This window comes from Microchirus variegatus, assembly GCF_963457635.1.
Source record: "Microchirus variegatus genome assembly, chromosome: 3".
NCBI lineage: Eukaryota > Metazoa > Chordata > Actinopteri > Pleuronectiformes > Soleidae > Microchirus > Microchirus variegatus.
Window position 1 is genome coordinate 38,787,771 of NC_139804.1, and position 20,206 is coordinate 38,807,976.

At 40.2% G+C, this 20,206-nt stretch overlaps 1 protein-coding gene across 1 annotated transcript in view; it reads right to left on the reverse strand.

The window, feature by feature from the left end:
• Positions 1–6,647: 6,647 nt before the first annotated feature.
• The window catches only part of wdr95 (WD40 repeat domain 95), a gene marked incomplete at both ends in the record, with an annotated part of 60,045 nt that continues 46,486 nt past the window's right edge, over positions 6,648–20,206 (reverse strand). The window contains 13 exons of the mRNA XM_083887086.1: positions 6,648–6,805; positions 7,679–7,767; positions 8,451–8,490; positions 8,584–8,716; positions 10,413–10,471; positions 10,571–10,657; positions 10,743–10,899; positions 16,310–16,369; positions 16,692–16,737; positions 16,833–16,887; positions 16,981–17,069; positions 17,924–18,030; positions 18,111–18,213. Of these exons, the coding sequence (XP_083743212.1) occupies positions 6,648–6,805; positions 7,679–7,767; positions 8,451–8,490; positions 8,584–8,716; positions 10,413–10,471; positions 10,571–10,657; positions 10,743–10,899; positions 16,310–16,369; positions 16,692–16,737; positions 16,833–16,887; positions 16,981–17,069; positions 17,924–18,030; positions 18,111–18,213 (1,183 nt within the window). The remainder of the gene's footprint in view (positions 6,806–7,678; positions 7,768–8,450; positions 8,491–8,583; positions 8,717–10,412; positions 10,472–10,570; positions 10,658–10,742; positions 10,900–16,309; positions 16,370–16,691; positions 16,738–16,832; positions 16,888–16,980; positions 17,070–17,923; positions 18,031–18,110; positions 18,214–20,206) is intronic.

The window sequence follows — 20,206 nt, forward strand, 5'->3', positions numbered from 1 at the left end:
GTCAAACGTGCGGTCAGCGGGTGAAAATCAGCCCAACAGACGGTCCCGTCTGATCTGGAGCACATTTAAAAAAGCAACCGACATTTGACGAAAGTGCTTTACAGCACGTGTCAAACTCAAGGCCCGGGGGCCAGATGTGGCCCGCCACGTCATTTTATGTGGCCCGCGAGTGATGAAATTGTCTTAAAAATCAGTGTTAAAATAGGTCTGTGCTGCTTTAAGGCGTGCGTTGACCATAAACTACATTTCTTAACAAAAAAAGTAAAACAGCAAAATAGGAACACAATATATATGTATATATATATATATATACATATATATAAATAAGAAAATATATATATATATATATATATATTTGCTTATTTAAATATATATATATTTATATATATATATATATATATATATTTGCTTATTTAACCATAAAATGGGGCCGAAAATGTCCTGTGAGTAAGTGTTTTTGCCCATTTTTTTTTAGAATAACTTTCAATATTTGGCAGTTATTTACAATTTACTGCATGCTAAAATGGCACATTTAATGTGGCCCACGAGTGATTACTTGGTCCTAAAAATCAGTGTTAAAATAGGTCTGTGCTGCTTTAAGGCGTGCGTTGACCATAAACTACATTTCCCACAATGCATGGCGTTAGAGTTACCCGCAAAGTGACGGCATCCCGCCAATAGATCGCAGTGAATCATTGTATATTATTATTATAGTTACATCTGGTCCTTTGAGGGGAACCATTATGCTGATGTGGCCCTCAGTGAAAATGAGTTTGACACCCCTGCTTTACAGACGTAGGCCCCGTCCCAATACCTCGCCCCCCTTAAAATGTCCACTTGGTTTGGAGTGCCCTCAACCGTAAATTCGAACGTGCTAACCTACTGTGCTACTATTTTCATTCAGGAAAAATCAGGCAGATCCAACTGTTGTGTTGCTTGTTGCGTTGGCTGTGTTTGTTTTTCTCCATCCTCGTAGACCCTATATCACGAATGTGATTGAAATCTGACAAGTCCGGGGTATTCGTGTTGAAGTGAACGCCGGTACTCACATCCAAAACACTGACAAAACTACCCAGATGTAGCAGACCTAGCTAGCGGCTATTTGCCGAGTGCTTCGAGAGAGTATGCCCGTCATGTAGAGCTAAATGAGGGGCAAACACTCTCGAAACACTCTGCAAATAGCCGCTAGCTAGCTAGTTAGCTAGCTGCTTTCATAAATCGTCAGTTATTTTGTGACATTAGTGTTCAAAGCTCAACGGTCCTTTGGATGTATGTCAAACCAACATATTGTTGGAAAAAAAATCTGCCGGCTCACTGAATTCGCAAAGCATCATGGGTAATTTCATCTTCCACTTCGTTTTAAGCCTGCTTTAGAGCTCACTACATTTTGAGGGTTGATTATAAAGGCAAAATCACACTTCCTTTTGTCCTTTCCCAGCAGTAACATAACAGGAATACGTGGATCCAACAAACGTGACAGCACCAAACCAGGATGTCATGATCGATCAAAGGACCAAAATATTACGGTGCGGTCAATAGTACACACAATCTCACGATGGTTCGAATCCCGCACCTAGTGGTTCCCCATCTCTCTGCCTCCCGTTTCCTGTCTCTCTACACTATGCTATCATTAAAGGCAAAAAGGCCCAAAAAATACATTAAAAAAAAAAAAAAAAATACAGTCAGCTGATTCTGTGACAGAAAAACGTCACTCCCTTGTGCCCGATGTAAATATCCAATGGTAGTTGAGGCAAATTTAAATAGCTCCACCCCACTAAGAAGAAGAAAAAGAAGATCGCTTGCGTTCAATGACGTTGCTCGTTGGCGCTGCATCGGTACAACGCTGCGCGAGTAAAGTTACTGTTCACAGTCGAAAACATCTTTACTGTTCCAAACTGAACTGTACCACAGGAAACACAGCTTTTAGTGTTTAACCTCGAACGAACGCAGCTATTTATAACTTTTATATTTATAACTAGTTTTTCATTAGCAACAGTGCTGTAATGAGTTTTAATGACTTGGGTCGTTGAGTTTGAGTCGTTTCAGGCATCGCGTTGACTCTTTTATAAACTATCAATGAAAGCTCCCGCCGAAGAACGTTTGCGTCTCTCGACTCCACGGACTCACGGTTTCGGTGAGCTTCAACCCGGCACATCGGCTCACACCTTTATCATCTCTTCATGATTGGTGACATCACTTGTTTCCTGCACAACTTCAGCTGGAGTAGGAGCGTAATTAGCCACAATAATTGGAAACATCTGCGGAGGTGTGTGTGTGTGTGTGTGTGTGTGTGTGTGTGTAAATACGTTTGGTTGCTGTTATTGTTATTGTTGCGTCCTCTGGAGACAACAGTGCGGTAACAGCGAGGCTGATAATTACAAACAGCTCATGTTGTTTTTGTACCAACCGTCATTTAAATTCATATGAGGACATGCGGCGACCACGGTCATGTCAGACATGAGTTATTATGTTAAATAATAAGCCACTAATAATGGCCTTTATTGGAGCGCTTAATTGCCTTATTAGAGGTTTTGCTTGAGCTGTGTTTCATCCGCCGGTTTCCTGAGTTACTAAGTACACGCTCAACGTTTCCTCTTTTCTTTAATTAATGCTGCTTTCAAAGGCGGGTTTGTGTTTATCGTGTACAACATGATTACGGGGAAACCTTTTGAAAGCTCAGAATTCAGAAGTCCTGCAGCTTCTCGGTGGAGGGTAATGTAATTTATTGTAATTTAAAAACATTTGAATTTAATTGACGCAATGGACTATTTGTCTTAGGCCCACTTTACCCTACGTCTTTAGACACACCGCCCGGAAATCTGGCAGGACACCCGCGGCGCTTACAACTTTCCTCTTTACTTGCTCGACTGTACGATCGTAGCCGGCCCTCCCGCATCCGCTGTTGCATTTTTTATGTCGGCCATCTTGTTCCTGGATGACTCCAGCTCTTCTGGATCTCGTCCTCCGACCAGATACTGATCAGGCACTTGGTTTCGGAGGTGCAGCGTCCAACACCCTCCTTCATCCCCGGCATTTTTTTTTTGGGAACAAAAGTCCCGCGGTATATGCTAATTAGCGAGCGCTATATGCTAATCGCTGTCGCGAGCCCGACGCATTCTCTTTATACGCAGTTTGAAGTTGTCGGGGACTCCCGCTGAGTGGTCAGGCGACCACTTCGCAGTTGTCAGGAGAAAATTTAAAGACATCGGGAATTCTCTTTACACGGGTTCCCGCTGTCGCGAACAGCGTAATGTAAAGTGGGCCTTAGTTTTCGTGAATGATGTAGAACTACAATAATGATGCCATGTTTTAATTATTTACAGTGTAAAACCTATAGTCCCGTCTGTGTTACCTTCTCACAGCCCTATTTATTTTTTTCCTCTGATGTGCTGCAGCAGAAACTGTGTTTCCGACATCCTGTGAAGGCAACATTTATTTACATGAACTTTGACTGATCAGTGCAGGTTTGCGACAACAAACAAACAAACAAGTCTCCTTCCAGAGCTGGTAGGTAACAAGAAAGCCGAGACAGTCTCACCCTCGTGTTCCTCGTTTTCCAGCGACACAAAATGAAAGAGCATATTTTGGGACAGTGACAGTTACATGATTTCTTTTTACAGAGACATATTCTTCAGTCTTCAGACTGGTTAGAGAAACATAAAGTGCACTCTCTGTCAGATGAAAGTCTCAGTCTGGAGCATGTCCTTAAATATTAATGGCTCCGTATGTAAGAAAATGTATGTAAAAATCGTGAAATGTCACGAGATGTTCAAGCTGTAAATGTAAACACGTGTTCATTACGCTCAGTGAAGGGAATGTCTTGTCTTTTTTATACTTTTTTTTTTTTTGCCTTAAGCAGACGTCAGTGCATTTCCAAAAATAGTGAGAAAAATCCCACAATATTCAAGTCCCACAAGGCTCAGTGCTCGGTCCTCTGCTTTTCATTCTGGACATACTGCCCCCTTGGTCACAACATGACAACTACGCTGATGATTAACAGTTATAACTGTTGAGCAAATCCATCACTTCTCTCCACTTTGTATAAAATAAAAACTGAAATAAAAGCCAGGACAAAAGACAATTCCCTCAATAAATCACAAACCCTCACGTCCACAGAATCGTAAGAATATAGCGTTAAAAACCTTTATTATTATTAATAACATATTTTATCCTCTGAGATGAAGATGCTGGTCACTTCAACATCACACATTTATTTATTTTTGGTTTTAACTATATAACTCACAGATATTTGTAGCCCATATATATGTATATATACACAGTATGAGGGTAATTGGGTTATGTGGTCGGGCCAGGTGATAATATTTGCTGTAATCAAAAAATAAATGTGGTGTGTGTATAAAGTCCCCTGGGCTCCTCTGTGTGTTTGTTAACGTTAAAACGCTGTAGTCGCAGAAGGGAGGGTGTGTGTGTGTGTTTGTGTGTGTGTGTGTGTGTGTATGTAGGATGATAAATTGCAAGTGCTCAAACTCTCCATGGGTATGATTTCTATAAGCGGAGGACCCTCCAAAAAAACCTCCACTAAAAGAACTTGTTTAATATCACTGCTTTTGTTTTTGCTTGTACAAACATCATTGTTTCACTTTCACTTTCACCTCCTTTATTCTCTTTATCCTTCACTGTCGTGTTCTAAGTTACTTTGTTTCATTTTTAGAGTCTGTCTGAACTGTCACAGCATAAATATGTTAATGTTTTCATTTTTAATCATGGACAGTGAAGGATTTATATGGAAACGTATTGAATTCACCTAAAATCATTTTTAAAAAGGCTCTTTTTTTCTGTCTGTGTTAACTCTGAAAAGGGCTGTGATCGGGGGAAGGGAAAGTGACACTATTTCACTTAAATTAGCTGAGGACAGCGTAAAAATTGATGGCACTTCAAATTAATTCCAAATCCTCCACCGGATATATTGTTAACTTTATCTTCTCTTTGGTGCAGAGCAGGTGCAGTTGGTTTTTTACACTCTAACAGTCTTAATATCTGTGCCCGGTCGAACACACACCACAAGAGCAGAGAACACCATGAAAATTTCAGCGCTACTAAAAACTAAACAATGAGATATTTGTGGTGGGTCTGTTTTACCGAGATTTTTTTTCGAGTCAATTTTTCCGCAAATTTTTTTTCAGGTCTGTTTTTACGAGATTTTTTTTCAGGGTCTTTTTGTAAAAAAAATTCGGGATGCCTTTTATAAGACTTTTGTCGGGTCTGTTTTTATGAGATTTATTTTTCAGGTCTTGTTTGTACGAGATATTTTTTCAGGTCTTTTTATACTAGATTTTTTTTCGGGATTCCTTTTTATGAGACTTTTGTCGGGTCTGTTTTTACAAGATTTTTTCAGGTCTGTTTTTACAAGATTTTTTCAGGTCTGTTTTTACGAGATTTTGTTCAGGTTTTGTTTTTTCAGGATGCCTTTTCATTAGACTTTGTATGGTCTGTTTTTTTTTTACAGTCTTTTTTTACAAGATTATTTTTCAGAGTCTGTTTTTACAAGATTTTTTTTCGGGTCAATTTTACGATTTTTGTTTTTCGGGTCTAATTTTACGAGATTTCTTTTACAGAGTCTGTTTTTACAAGATTCTTTTTCCATGTCTGTTTTTATGGAAAATAAAATCCAGGTCAACACATTCACACCAGATGTGATTTTTCGTATCACTACGCACCCATCAAGTCATTGGATAATTTTGTACATTTTGTGACGCGATGGACGCAAGTCGCCGTGTTTTAAAACAGAAGTAACAGGCATTTCTTTTCACCATCAAACAAAGCATCGCTGCACTCTCTCTGTCGTGGAAACGTCTGCAGAGAAGAAACCGTCGTCTTGTGTGGAGCTCCCGTAGTAAACGGTGAAAATCGGCAAGTTTGTGCCACAGAGGTAAATCCAAACAAATATTACATTTAGACTCTCTGATGGAGGCAGCAGTATTGAATTTGGTGCGGGGGAGTGAACAGATTTCAAAGTCCACATCCCTGCCTGCCTCTGAGCGTCCATGTCAGTATCCACACTCATACCCAAACTATAACTTTAATATTGCAGTCCACAATTTCCCACTTTCATCAAACATCTTCTCTTATTTTTACAGTCTGTTGTTGCGAAGGCCATTTGTGTGTGATTACACGCAGTCAACCCACCATTACAATCCATTTTTGCTGCAGTTTCCAAAGTGTGATCGATACAGTTTTATCTTTCCCAGTCGACTGCAGTTCCTCAGCGCTGCTTATGAGAGGATCGATGCCAGGGAGCGAGCGACCGAGCGAGGGAGGGAGGGAGAGGTCAGGTCCTGCGCTTGGCTGTGGCGTTCGGTGGCTCCACAGAATCAAAGCCCTTTGGTGGTTCGATAGCTTGTTAGTGTGCTTGGCAAATTTCATGACTCAGCCTGAAATGCAAAGGGAAGAAAGAAAGCACCGCAAACACAAATCTGTCACATTTCCAGCTGCATGTGTTGTCACACTGGCTCTGCTCATGTACAGTGTACAATCGCTGCCGTGGTGATTCACGCTGGGTAAAATGAGGGTTTAATGTATGTCTGTGATGGATATTGGAGAAAAATGTCACCTAGACAGAGACTCAGACGCTCAGATTTTCATTCTGTGAATTAATTCGGCTCACCTGCAGCCCTCGGCCATCACAGTCAGTCACTCATGCGTGCGGCAGAAAATTGTGTTTTGAAATTAAACAAGTCATGATCCGGTAGACTCAGAGGATGAGTCAGGACCTCGTAAGGGACGGCGGGATGCGTCCAGGAAGACGGGACGTGGATGCTCCAGATATCAGACTGCCCAAAGGTACCTGTGGATCAGAGACCGCAACACTGAACAACACACAAACCACACTTTCCTTTCTTGAAGGACAAGTCAAGAGCTACGACACCGTTGTACTAAACATAAACACAAAGACCAGCAACACAAGTTGATACACTTGTTTTGCATCCTCAATCTGTTTTAGTCTTAGAAATAAAAAAATAAAAAAAACAGAATTCTGTGTCATTGTAAAATATAGCTAAAATTAGTGCTGGGCACGCTAACGGCGTCAACGCTAAAGCATGGCGCGTTTCCACGACGACTGTGGGGAAAAAGACCCATGTAACGTCATGTTTATGTGCCGCAGTGCTGGAGTCCAGGCACCGTTTACCAGTTAGCTTCGTTAGCTGCGCTAGCTCCTTTAGCGCCGTTAGCTTGCCTACAGTCGAACAGGAGCGGTCGGTTTATTAAGCGTAAAGAGCAGCGCTACAAATTAACCAGCGTACCTGTGTTCTGCGTATGTGTGCCTCTGTTTTTAAAGTTTAGCGTTACTTTAGAGACTCATTTTAACAATCGGGAGTCACGTAAACATGACGTCACGAGCGTCTTTTTCCACTCAGTTGTCATGGAAACATGTCATGTGTTAACGTTAACGTGCTAACGGCGGTTAGCGGCCCAGCACTAGCTAAAACATAGTTCACCCATCTGAGAGAGTGCGAAGAATATTGGCACTTTGGGAGTAAAACTGATCATTTCATTCCTTTAGGGTTAATTCGTCCTTGTGTAAATGAATATCAACACGTAAATAACAGTTTAACTCGATCAGCGCCGTTTCCCGCTGATCAAGATGAATAATCCTAATGTTGCATGAACATTAATAACGTCCAGAGCCGAGACAGATAGATGAGGAATGACAACCCACCGATGAATTCTCCACATCGACTCCAGAGACGCACGGTGCGGTCGGTGGACGAGGTAAGCACCACTTGATCATTGTCAACAATCTGCAGGCTGGAGCGGAATAATGAGACGCAACAGGGAGAAAGCATTAACGGCAGACGTCTTCTGAATAATCCGATGTCGGTAGGCGAGCGTTTGCTCAGCAGTATCTCGCCTTTTAAAATCTGTATGTATGTGAACGGCAAGAAAGACACTGTGTGCTCATGTGTTATTATACACTTATTTATAGAAAAGTATCAGTAGCAGTAAGAGTATTTGGATGTACACACCAAGGTTATAATAGGTTTGGATTTTTCATTAGTATTTGTTTTTAGAATTAGTTCGTTTTAATTAGTTTTTAGAGCCTTTTTTTTTGTAAATGTTGGGATTTTGGAAAAATGTTCATTTAAATTTTAGTTTCATTTATTCAGTTCATTATTTCGCTATAGTTTTCGTGAACTGTAATAACCTTGAGGTTGAACAAGCTAACAAATGTGATGAATTCCATTTACATCGGAACGCAGAAGTCAGAACTGGGAGTGACGTCATCTATCGCGACAAATAGCAACGGTAAAACATGTACGAATGAATTCCCGTGAAACAAATACGATATAAGAGCTATTAACGGTAAAAGTAGCAGTTGTTGTCCTCATGGAAATCCCGTGTCAGGGTTGGTGAGGTTGCTCCGAGTTGGAAATCCCAGTTCCGACTTTCCGACAAATGGAATGCAGCAAAAGTGTCTGTATTTCACATACCCAGAAACTCTGCTGGTGTGGGCACGCCAGAAGAACTCAGCTGGAGAAAAATGGAGGAAAAAATAAACAGAATCACTTTAGATAAACTGTATCTCTGTATTTCTGTATAAGTTAAAGTAAAAGTGGCGCTAACCTCGTGGTGATTTTTCCTCAGGGTTAAATTTGCTCATGTCGTAAACGTAGATGTAACCAATTTGGTCGGCAACGTAGAGCGACGCGTCCTCCTCTGTTTTAGCCATGATTGTAATCTTTTCCTGGAATGAAGACTGCAACATGGACATAATAAAAAAAGTTACTTAACCTTGGTTTTATCTCAGATTGTAGCCACACTCGTCTTTATCTTTTATGTAAAATTTCCCAAAAACACAGTTCTTGCTTTCTTTGCGAGAATTTCAAAGATACGTTTAATTTTACAATTTAGGGACGACAACGACGATGACGAGTCCTGCAGACGCAACCGTTTTTACATCCACCACTACGTCCAAATTAAAGTTCTATGTTTTGCATCATCTGCAAAGGAAATACCTGCGAGCTGTTAAAGAAAACAGTGGAGCTCAGCACAGAAACTGTGCAGTCATTAAGATATTTACTTATTCTTCAATCAGCAAATGTGGAGACAAAAGAGGAAGAAAAGTAAACATACTTTCCTTGAATGCACCATTTTGTCGAATTTGCTGTATATTGATTGTGTTTTACATTTGAGTTTTTAGAGGCTCTTCTCGGGACGTCGGGCATTGGAAAACATCAGCAGCGACAAATGCTGTGATAAATGTGACGGACGAAAAGGTTGAATATGTGGACTGATGAGGAAACAATAACTAACCCAATCATAATATAAAGCAACAATGAAACGTGATTATATATCAACAGTTATTGATGGTCTCAAACGCAAATGACCTCGGGGCCATTGAGCATCTAGTCTGGTCAAGAGGGGGCGGGACTAGATAAAAAAGCGGGAAAATAAACAACTTTTCAGCCATGGGTAGGCAATATGAGCTAAGAATTATAAACTAAAACTATAATGAACTAAATCAGCAGTGTAATAATGCAAGTTCATTTGCAGTGATTTCCACTGCTGTATTTCAGTAATCACATTTTAACTAATACTTGTTTTACGCGCAACCTAGCTTGACGCATGGAAAAAAAGCAACTGTTCTGTAGCGGATGGGCAATTTAAGCTTAAAAATATCAAATATTCTATCATGATATCGCAACAAAGACATCCTATGATGATATTTCACAGAATTTCAAAATAAAAGTGCCTGTATTTTGGTCCCGGGCTATTTTTTCTTTTTAACAAATTTAACTGCGGGAACGTACTCTACGTGGGCCATGGGCCGCCAGTTTGACAACTCTGTGGTCAAGATGCAGACTTTAGCACCACCTACTGCTTATCTCTGTGAACTAACGCCCACATTTTGATTGACAGCAACTGTTGGAAACGGATGCAGAAGCCCATCCCTAATGCATTACGCAAGTGTGTCAAGTACACACTAAGAAATCAAAGTACGAGACTGTACCTAAAAAAGGTACAAATGCTGTCGCTCCAGTTGTACCCTATCAGGGTACAAGCACTGTACCTTTCTCAGTGTGTACAAATCAGTACATTTTTGTACCAGGACACAAAGGTACATTTTTGTCACTAGGGAAACACTAGAAATGTTTCTTTAGAGGTACAAACAAGCAGGTACACATTTTAAAGGTACAGTACTTCTAACCCGATAGGGTACAACTGGAGCAACAAAGCATTTGTACTTTTTTAGGTACAGTCTCTTACTTTGATTTCTTAGTGTGTATATACGTGGTAATTATATTGTATAAAGGTGATATTATAATACAATATAATTATCACATTTGTATTTTAGTTATCAGGTTGAAAATTCGGTCAAAATGTGCGACAGGTGTTAAGAAAAACCTAGTTTCAGTGACCGAATTTGACATGAAATCAGTAAAATATCTCACAGCTCTGAAGTAGCTCACAAAGGTTCCTCCGCTGAGCACTTGCCAGACATTTATACAACCTTTAACAGAGGAAATGCATAATTAAAACGGCAGTGAGAGACATTGCTGAAGGTCGTAAAGTGCAATCGTCTGCGATAATTACTGCTCGTGACACTGACCGGCCGTTCCCGAGGACAGGAGCAGCGTGGCCGAGGAAAACGGGACGTTCTTCAGGAAAATGATGCTCGGGACACTTTTGTCCAGTCCTGTGTGAGAGTGATAAAAAAAAATAATGTTGTGATCTCCGGGAGGATTGTGTCCACTGCAGCATATTAATCATTCAATAATCACCTTCAGCATTTTCTGCTGAGTGAGGGCTGACAAAGCGACACTGGATACGTCCAGAAACAACGTTCCACACGATTATCTCTCCGTCACAACTGCTGCTGGCCAGGAGGGACGGAGGACACTGCACCACACACAGGATGTCCTCTCTATGACCATTATTCTGGGGACACAAAAGAAAAATGTGAGGGAGTGTTAAAACTTCATTACTACCAATGAAAAATAATATGCAGTTCAACAGACCATTGTTTTCAATCCAATCGAGCTATAAAGCAACGCTACGTTAATTTTCATGTAAATCACAGACGGGGACGGATGTAGAAACGTGTACAAAAAAAGATATAGATTAAAGGTGCCATATGTAAGAATGTGGACAAAAACGGTTATTACATTCAAAATTCAAAATACCGAGGTCTGACGTAACTGGCAACCCATGGTTGCTCGGCAGCTGAGACCTCTACTGACTGCAATGGTTGGTAGATGGCGGTAGGTGGCACCACATGCCAAAACATGATTTCAAAACATAAACATAATTTGCAGTCTGCAAAAGATTAAAATATATTTTGTCTGTACTGTTGTTGTTGGTGAGTTCAGTTTGTTATATGAACATTATTCCTGAGTCTCTGTGACATATTAGGAGGATTTTATGGCCAGTTGATTTATATTTATTACATAATGCACCTTTGAATAAAGGAGCAAATCAGCCTGGAGTTTGACACATGTGGGCTATGGGTAAAACATGTATACAGTATGTTATATTTTAAGATATATTGGTGAATAGAATGTATTGATTTACCCATGGAATAACTTCAGAGAGTGCTAAATTTCAAAGTTATTTACTCACCCGAGAACATAAATGCAGAAGAGCGGTAAATTTTATGTGGCCAATTATTTATAAATGATTTTCCACTGAAATCTTAGTCAATATTTTGCTGGACAAACTGGAGTGTGTCAACGGAGGACGTAACACATCATCTCGCGGGGACAAATATGACTGTATAGCATACGGGATGCGAGTTGAGACATATGTGGTCTATGGGGAAAACTCTTCAAAATGTGAGATCAGGGCTGTCAAAGTCAATCACAGCTGGGGTCGGGGTAAAAAAACCGTGTCCATGTTGAGCACCAGACGAGGTCAAATCATATAAAATTCGGAATCAAGCAAAAAGTTATAGATTAAATAAAGAAACCAATACACCATAGATTCAATTTGAAATTAAAGATGTATCGTGATATACATGTACATAGATATATTAGTGAATAAAATGTATTGATTTACCCATGGAATAACCTCAGAGAGTGCCAAATTTCAAAGTTACATACTCACCCGAGAACATAAATGGTCTATGGGGAAACTCTTCAAAATATGAGATTGGTGTGTCCATGTCGAGGACCAGAAGAACAAAGTGAGGTTTTAGATTAAGAGAGAAATCAATTTTCAAATTAATCAGTTAAGGACTCACAGAAGAACATAACTGTAGAAGAGCGGTGCATAAAGTCTATGAATGGTTTTCCATTGAAATCAGCAGTATAGTAATATGGAATTTTACCAGGTACTATCACTGATGGAAAAGCAAAAAAAAAAAACAAGTAGAGTCGAGGTTCGTTCGTGCTAGAACGGTTTAAAATTCTAAATGGAGGAGCAGGAGAACGAGCCTTGTTTTACACTTATGGTCTATGAGGAAATACTCTAAAATATTAGAATAACACATGTTTACAAACATCTGAATGTCAAACTTTAGCATTAGCTGAAGCGCTGGTTTCACACAGATCAGCAGCCGAGCGTGACCCACATTTCTGGACGAGCCGAGTTTGGATCAAAGCCGAAAGTGAGCTGACACCGGTGCACGTCAAACGTTACTCCTGCTGCTTCAACTTCACACCGATATAAAGTGATTCATCTGTCTTTATGCGTTCATTTCCCAACAAACAAGAATATCTGCTCGGTGTCTGAGCTGCCAACGAGAAACGACTCAAATCATGAGCCAAATTAGTGGAAAAGCAGATGGCATTTTGAACCTGAATTACACTCAGCGCCTGAGCGAAACATGTTCAGCTGAACTGGGTCACGTTTTTAAAATATTAATGAGACGAAACACAAGACTGACCATCTGGAAGGAAAGGGGGAGATTCGCAGTTAAGCGGAGCCTCGGCTGATGAGAGGAGGGGACCAGAGTACAGTGTTTGCAACAAATCATTGATCTTCCTCCTGCAGGACTTTAATGAAAAACTATTTGGAGTGAGGGCTCTGCAGATAATCAAAGAGGTCTCTTCTCTTTTCCTGGCTCCTCTAATGCAATCTCTCTGCTCCGTTAATGGGCCTCTTGGGTGTGAGTGTAACCACCAGCCGTAATGAAAGAGATGGCAGGCGACGCAGCATCAGGTCTCTGAATGGTTCATTCAGCATTACTGAGAATGAGATTCAGCCTCACTTTTGTTCTTCACCTCTTAGCGTTAAAGTAACACTGTGTAGGATTTGCTCTCGGGTAGAACCTTTCTATAAAGGTTACACCAAGAACCCTTTTAAAACCCTTTATTCAGTAAAGGGGTTTTAAAGGGTTCGCTGGATCAAAATGGTTCTTACTGGAACCATTAGTGTTACCAAGAACCCTTGAAAAACCCTTTCCAGAAGAAAGGGTTTTTCAGAAGCAAATGGTTCCAGGTAGAACCTCAGCCCTTGCAGAAGGACCCTTTTGGAACCCTTTTTTCTAAGAGTGTAGCTTATCAGTGCCGTAATTCCTAAAGGGTTGAATAACGGCCAGATATCCAGTGTGAAAGTTATCTTGGAGAAAAAGGGGCAGAAAATCTAACTCATTAACATTTTTTGACAACTCTACATCCATAAAATCAACATAAATCCAGGCAGCCTGATTGTCTTGCTGGTCATAAGAGGATTAAAAGGTCTGGTTTGTGATGTTTAGGAGGATTGATTGGCGAAATTAAGTTTGTGTAAGTTGAGACACATGTGGTCTATGGAGAAACCTCCTATATGTACTTTGTGCAGCACGCTTCTACAGCAGGCCGAACAACCAAACAGCAACTATTTTCAGTCGTTCCCTGATGTTATATGAGATATGAGAAGAAAGTAAAAACAACAGTTAGACACAGTGTGGAATTGAAAAATGTCCAAACTGAGTGAAATAGAACAAGGAGAGAAGGATAAAAGGGAGACAGTGGGTTCAGGTCGCCCACTGTTCACTTCAAAATGTTTCTCCAGGCAACGCTGCAAAGTAGGTCAGAGGTCACAAGCTCTTTGTTACCGTCTCTCCAGGAGCTTTCCAGACAGTCAGCAAAAAAAAAAAAGACAACAAATAATAATAAAAAGAAGCTTATATAGTGTCGGGCCAAGTCTGCAGTGTCCTCTGCTCTGTGAGTCTGTGACATGAAAATAGAACAAGCAGGGACGGCTTTGTCTCCACAGTCCTGAAGGTGCAACAGTGACCGAGGAGGTAGAACACTTTATCATCTCTGTTCTGTAGATGTGACGGATAGGATAAATAGATACAGCAGTGCAGCTCAGAATGACTCCATTAATCTATTACTAATCGATTTCAGTGTTTTTGTTTTGTTTTTTTAATAATTAAAACAAGTTTTCTGATTTTTCAGCTTATCAAATGTGAATATTGTCTCGTGTCTTTGCTCCATGTGATGAATAAATGATCAAAACTGACAAAATTAGGCATTTTTCCACACTATTACTTGATTCATCAATTGTGAAAATAATTGTTAGCTGCAGCCCTACTTATCGTGTCTGTGTGAGAATAATCAGAATTTTTGTAAAAAAATTCAATGTCAAACCGTACATTCTTGTAAATAAAGGTGTTTTTCAATAGAATATGCAGAGATAACTCATTGAACAGGTGAGTTATAATCACAGTCTGTATGTTAAAAGTGGACGTAGTATTCCAGTTCTCAAGTGGTTGCAAGTGTGAAATTAAATATATACTGACTGGCCACCAGGGGGCCACTTTTCCAAGCCTATTACTCGATTTACGAAGTTGTGGTCTCAATCGCTATTTTCAGGTAATTTTCAATAGAACACGATGAGAAATTGTGTTAAAAGGACATTAGACGATAAAGTTGTGGACATGATGTGAGTGGGTGGACACCAGAGTGATTGACAGCTGGTTTTGTCCAATAGGAGCCTGGTTTTAGATCAACATGTGTTGTGTTTGGAAAATGTTAGCATGTTAGCTCTGGGCCAAATCGAGGTTGGTGTCAAGGACGTGTCTGCAGCCACTCTGGAAAGACACACCCACATTAGCATGAAGTGGGTGTGTCTTCCTAAGCTGCTGTGGCTGCAGTTGGACGTCCTTGTGAGATTCTGGAAGTTTTAAAACGGGCAGTCAGGGTCTTATGGGTGATATCACTACTGTTTGTCACTTGGTTTTAATCCAATCAAGATTATTTACATGACAATAAATTGTCATTTTCCTGATGAAATTAAAGGTGCAATATGTAATAAATCTAAAGCAACTGGCCATAAAATCCTCCTAATATGTCACAGAGACTCAGGAATAATGTTCATATAACAAACTGAACTCACCAACAACAACAGTACAGACAAAATATTTGCGTTAAAAAATATATTTTGCAGACTGCAAATCATGTTTATGTTTTGAAATCATGTTTTGGCATGTGGCGCCACCTACCACCATCTACCAGTCATTGCAGTCAGTCGAGTCTCAGCTGCCGAGCAACCATGGGTTGCCAGTTACGTCAGAAAACGAAACCTAAAAGACCTTGGTATTTTGAATTTGAATGTAGTAACTGTTTTGGCCACATTCTTATGGCACCTTTAACCTGTAAACATAATTTTAAATGTTTCAATGATTCATTTTTTGGGCTAATTCCATGGTAAATACTGTAAAATGCCTTGTTTTTACATTTTGGGCTTTAATTTCTGTATATTTGAATAGTTTTGTTTTACTTTTTTTGTGTGTTTTAGGGCATTTATTCTCTGGTATATACGTTATGTGAATGATATGACCTTTATAGGCAGTTAGCTCTTGTTCTGCAGATGTTGTAGCAAATGAAAAATCTCCCTTTGTCGTCAGTAAAGGTCACTGAAAGAGAAACTGTGATTTATTTTCTCTTCAATTTAACTTTTATTTCTAGCAGTAGTTCTTTTATTTGAACTGAGTTGTATTTTTCTGGGTGTAGTTTTTTCTATTCTAGTAAATAAACAATATTTGATTTGATTGGATAGAATAGATTGTATTTTAGGATATGATGAAGAATAAATATATATATTTGTTTCTGAAAATACGTCACATTTACGTTGTTACTTATGAAATTATGATTTTCCTCCAAAAGTAGTTTTAATTAATTGCTATGTTTTTGATTAATGTTGGCTCCTTTTTTTTTTTATCATAGCTCCCGTTTTCTGTCCCGACCACAAGGACACAATTATTGTCCTCCTATTGTCACTTAGAACACAGGAAAAAAAAAATAACGATGTTGTCTGTGTGAGATATTTGTCTGCGGGGGGAAACATGAAAGAAACATAAACTCAGAAACCCATTGAACTGCCTATTATTTGATTCTGCCTGAGTTTTCCGCTCATGAATCACCAGATCGTCTTGCCACGAAGGCTGCGGCTTCTGGACATGACGGAGGTCGCCGGATGCGTCCTGAAAAAAAAAAAAAAAAAAAAGACGACACATTTCAAACCTGTATACGACAAAGACAGCAGAACATTATTGAGATCCTTAATAACCTGACACCTCTTTCCCCTCAATTGTCAGGTTTTTATAATGAAATTCAAAACACGCTGGATGTGACTCAAACTATCAATCATTTTTCTTCTCTTCCTTTCACTGGAAATGACGGCAAATAAATGCAAATGGGATTCAGTATGAAGGGAGACACCGGGGGGAAATGATGGATATGGGTTTCTGTGAAATGCAACTGACAACAGAACACCTGAGTCTCTGTCTTTTCTCTTGTACTCACTGAGTAAATGTCAATCGTCCGGTCCCGGCCCGCAGATATCACGTAGCTTTAAAATACAAATTGCACACAAACGCTCAACGTGAATTTGACTTGATGTTTCGAGCGGAGGAATTATTTGCCGAGTGTCACGTCGTTACTCACCAATTTCGGTGGACTTTCAGGAAGATACAGTGGTAGACCTCCAGGCATTTTCCGTCTAAGTTTGAAAGTGATTTTTCACAATTACTGGAAAAGTGTAGGGCTTGGATGTGATGTTCACTTTTTTTTCGGAGGAGTAATGGAAATTTACCATCCGTGGACTTCTTCAGCGTCTTCAGGCACTGACCGTTGCTGAAGTTCCAGATCTTCAAACATCCATCTCTTCCACCTGTGATGAGTCTGCAGATACAGGAGGAACAGGATAGTGCAGGGTTTCTGGCCTGCAGGTGTTCAAAGTTTCCCTGCTCAGACACACACCTGATTCAAATGATCAGCTGATTTGTGAATGATTTGTGTTGGAGCAGGGAAACGTCTAAGGTCGCTTTCACACCTTGTTGGAGTTTGCTTTCAGGCTGCACTTCACAGCATAACGCATTCCCCTCCTCGCCTGAGGCGGCGCTTCATCAAAAATGACTGAAGGAGAAGACGAGACTAACAACGAACAGGAAAAATCACTATCAATAACCCTTGTCTGTCGGTTAACGCAGGACAACTTCCGTTTCCTCCGCTATCGTTCTAAGTTTTGGTTGTGTTTACCCACAATGCCCTGTGTTGTACCCACAATTCCCTGCGTTGTCGTTTGCTTGCTGCATTTAGTTCACTAGAAGAACGCGATTAGAACGCGTTACTAGTTTGTTCAGAATCAGTGAATTCATTATCACGGACGACGGATTGCCTTACGTGATTTTCGTCACTTCCACAGAAGCTTGGCTTCTCTGGGAGTCAATGGTGCAGTGGGCGGGGCGCGAACCAACAAGGCCAGTTTTTGATTGACAGCGTTGCAGAAACAAACGCAACAACGGAACCTTTTCTGCCTCAACAGCTGCTCGTTGTGTGTTATTTACTCATTTTCACTTGTAAATAAAAACACAATAATAGCATTTCATAGTTTTACATTATTTCCTTCCTTTTTCGCATTTCCTTGTTGTAGTTGTTTGTTTGCAAAATGTATGTAGAAATAACTGGAAAAAAGCACCGTACATGCACCACAGTTTGAGACACATGCAATTAAAGTATAATTTAATATACCCTACCTCCTCCCTTTGAGGTCAAACGTCATGCACGTGATGGCCGACAGCTCCCGTTTGCCACCGAACTCAAACACCTGACGCCCGGTGTCCAAATCCCAGACTTTCACCACCTGAAACCAGGAACAGTTAAACGTAACGTAACATTAAAAAACAAAGTGAAATCACGACTCACAGTGTTTTTTCGACTCACGGCTCCTTCGGTGCAGCTCACGACCTCACGGAACTCCTCGCTGTAGCCGCAGCACGTCACCGGCTCGTTGTGTGAAAGAGTGAGGCGGCGGCAGACTTGTTGCCTTTAAAAAAAAAAAAAAAAAAAAGGACAAATCTAAAATGAGAGATAATAATGTGAGGGAGTTGCAGGCGCCTGTGAAGAAAAACATCATTAAAGTGGATGTTTCATGCTCATTTATAGCTCTGTATTGCACATTCCTGCGAGGACAAGATTTGCAGTGAAAACGTTAAAATGTCCCAATCTCAAAGTGCCTGTTATTGAGCCTCTGAGTAAAAGAGGTAACATGAGCTCGGGTAAAAAAAAAAAAAAAAGCTGTCAGTCATCATTGTCCAAGTAATGTTCTAAAAGCAAACTTTGAATCAAAGTGAAATGAAGTAAAAGAACACAACTGGCTGAAAATGTCAATTCAGTTCATACTTAATTGAGCCTGCAGTTTGAGTTCTCTCAAACTACAGAATATGTAGTAATAAGTTCACTTTTAGAAATAAGGGTTCCAAAAGGGTCCTTCTACAAGAGCCGAGGTTCTACCTGGAACCATTTTGCTTCTGAAAAACCCTTTCCCGAAGAAAGGGTTTTTCAAGGGCTCTTGGTAACACTAATGGTTCCAGTAAGAATCATTTTGATCCAGAGAACCCTTTAAAATCCCTTTCCTGAATAAAGGGTTTTAAAAGGGTTCTTGGTGGAACCCTCCAAAAGGGTTCCAGGTGGAACTTTTATAAAAAGGTTCTACCTGGAGCCAAAAAGGGTTCTCCTATGAGGACAAGCTGAAGAATTCTACTTAGCACTTTTATTTCTAAGAGTGTATCAATTCTAACTCATGTTCTCTTTGCCTGTATTAATAGTTCCATATGTGGGCAATATGTGACTCCCAGAGAAGCCGAGCTTCCGTGGAAGTGATGTTTTTTTTGCCACATTTGTCCAATCGCCCTTTTATTAGGGTTCGAGCACGACTGTGCAAGAACCCTATTGTAATTGAAAGAGTTATTATTAGGGTTCGAGCACGACTGTGCAAGAACCCTATTGTAATTGAAAGAGTTATTATTATTATTATTATTCTTCACACAAAAAAAGTGCCTTTTTGAAGGCCTAAACGTATCCCAAACCTCACGAAATTTCGGGACAACATCAGAACTCGCTGAAAATTTTGTAAAAAAGTGGTTCGGTGAATGTGCGTCAAAAAATGGAAGTGGGCGGGGCTAAAGACTGACGCAAAACAGTTCTACTAGGTCAACTCCTGTCAGGTATAACGTACATGAACGAAACTTGGTCCACACCTTCATTAGGTTGAGCTTTAAATAAAAGTCGTGGACAAGTTTTCTGTGAAACCTACAGGAAGGCCGCCATTTTGGATGGAAGGCGAAAACGGAGGCGTTTTTGGCGAATTTACAGCATAACTTGCCGTAGATACCAAAATCTACAGTTTTTGAGCAATCACCTTCAAACTTGGCGAGGTCGATGTGGACCAGTTGAGGTACGATCTAATCTGAAAAGTTTTTTGAAATCTTGCATGGCGGACGTATTAGGTGGCGCCAAAGTTGGCGAAAATTCCAAATTTTCCCAACACGCAACGAAACGCTTATAACTTTGCGATGGAAGGTCAAGTCGGAGCCAAACTTGCCATGATTGATGATGGGTAGTTGCTGAAGACACCTATGCAAAAATGATCACGTTTGAAACCATCGCCTCCTGGTGGTGGAAGAGAATATACAAAAAAAAAGTTTATTTACGATTTCAGTAATAACTTTTACAGAGATTGTCGTATCCGACTCAAAATGACACTGAAACATTGAAAACGCATGGTAGATGATGCGTGTTGAATATGACAGCGCATTGTTTAACGATGTAGCGAGGTGCGAGGTGCAAAGTCGGATTATTGCGACAAAAAAACAAACTCTTATAACTTTGCGAGTCCTGGTCCAAACTGAACCAAACTTCCTTGGATTGATGTTCCTCCAGCCTTGACAATGTCTATATGAAAATATTCAATTTCGAAAACAGCGCCCCCTGGTGGAAACAGAAAGAATTTTATTTGCTATAAAATCTATCTTGTCCTA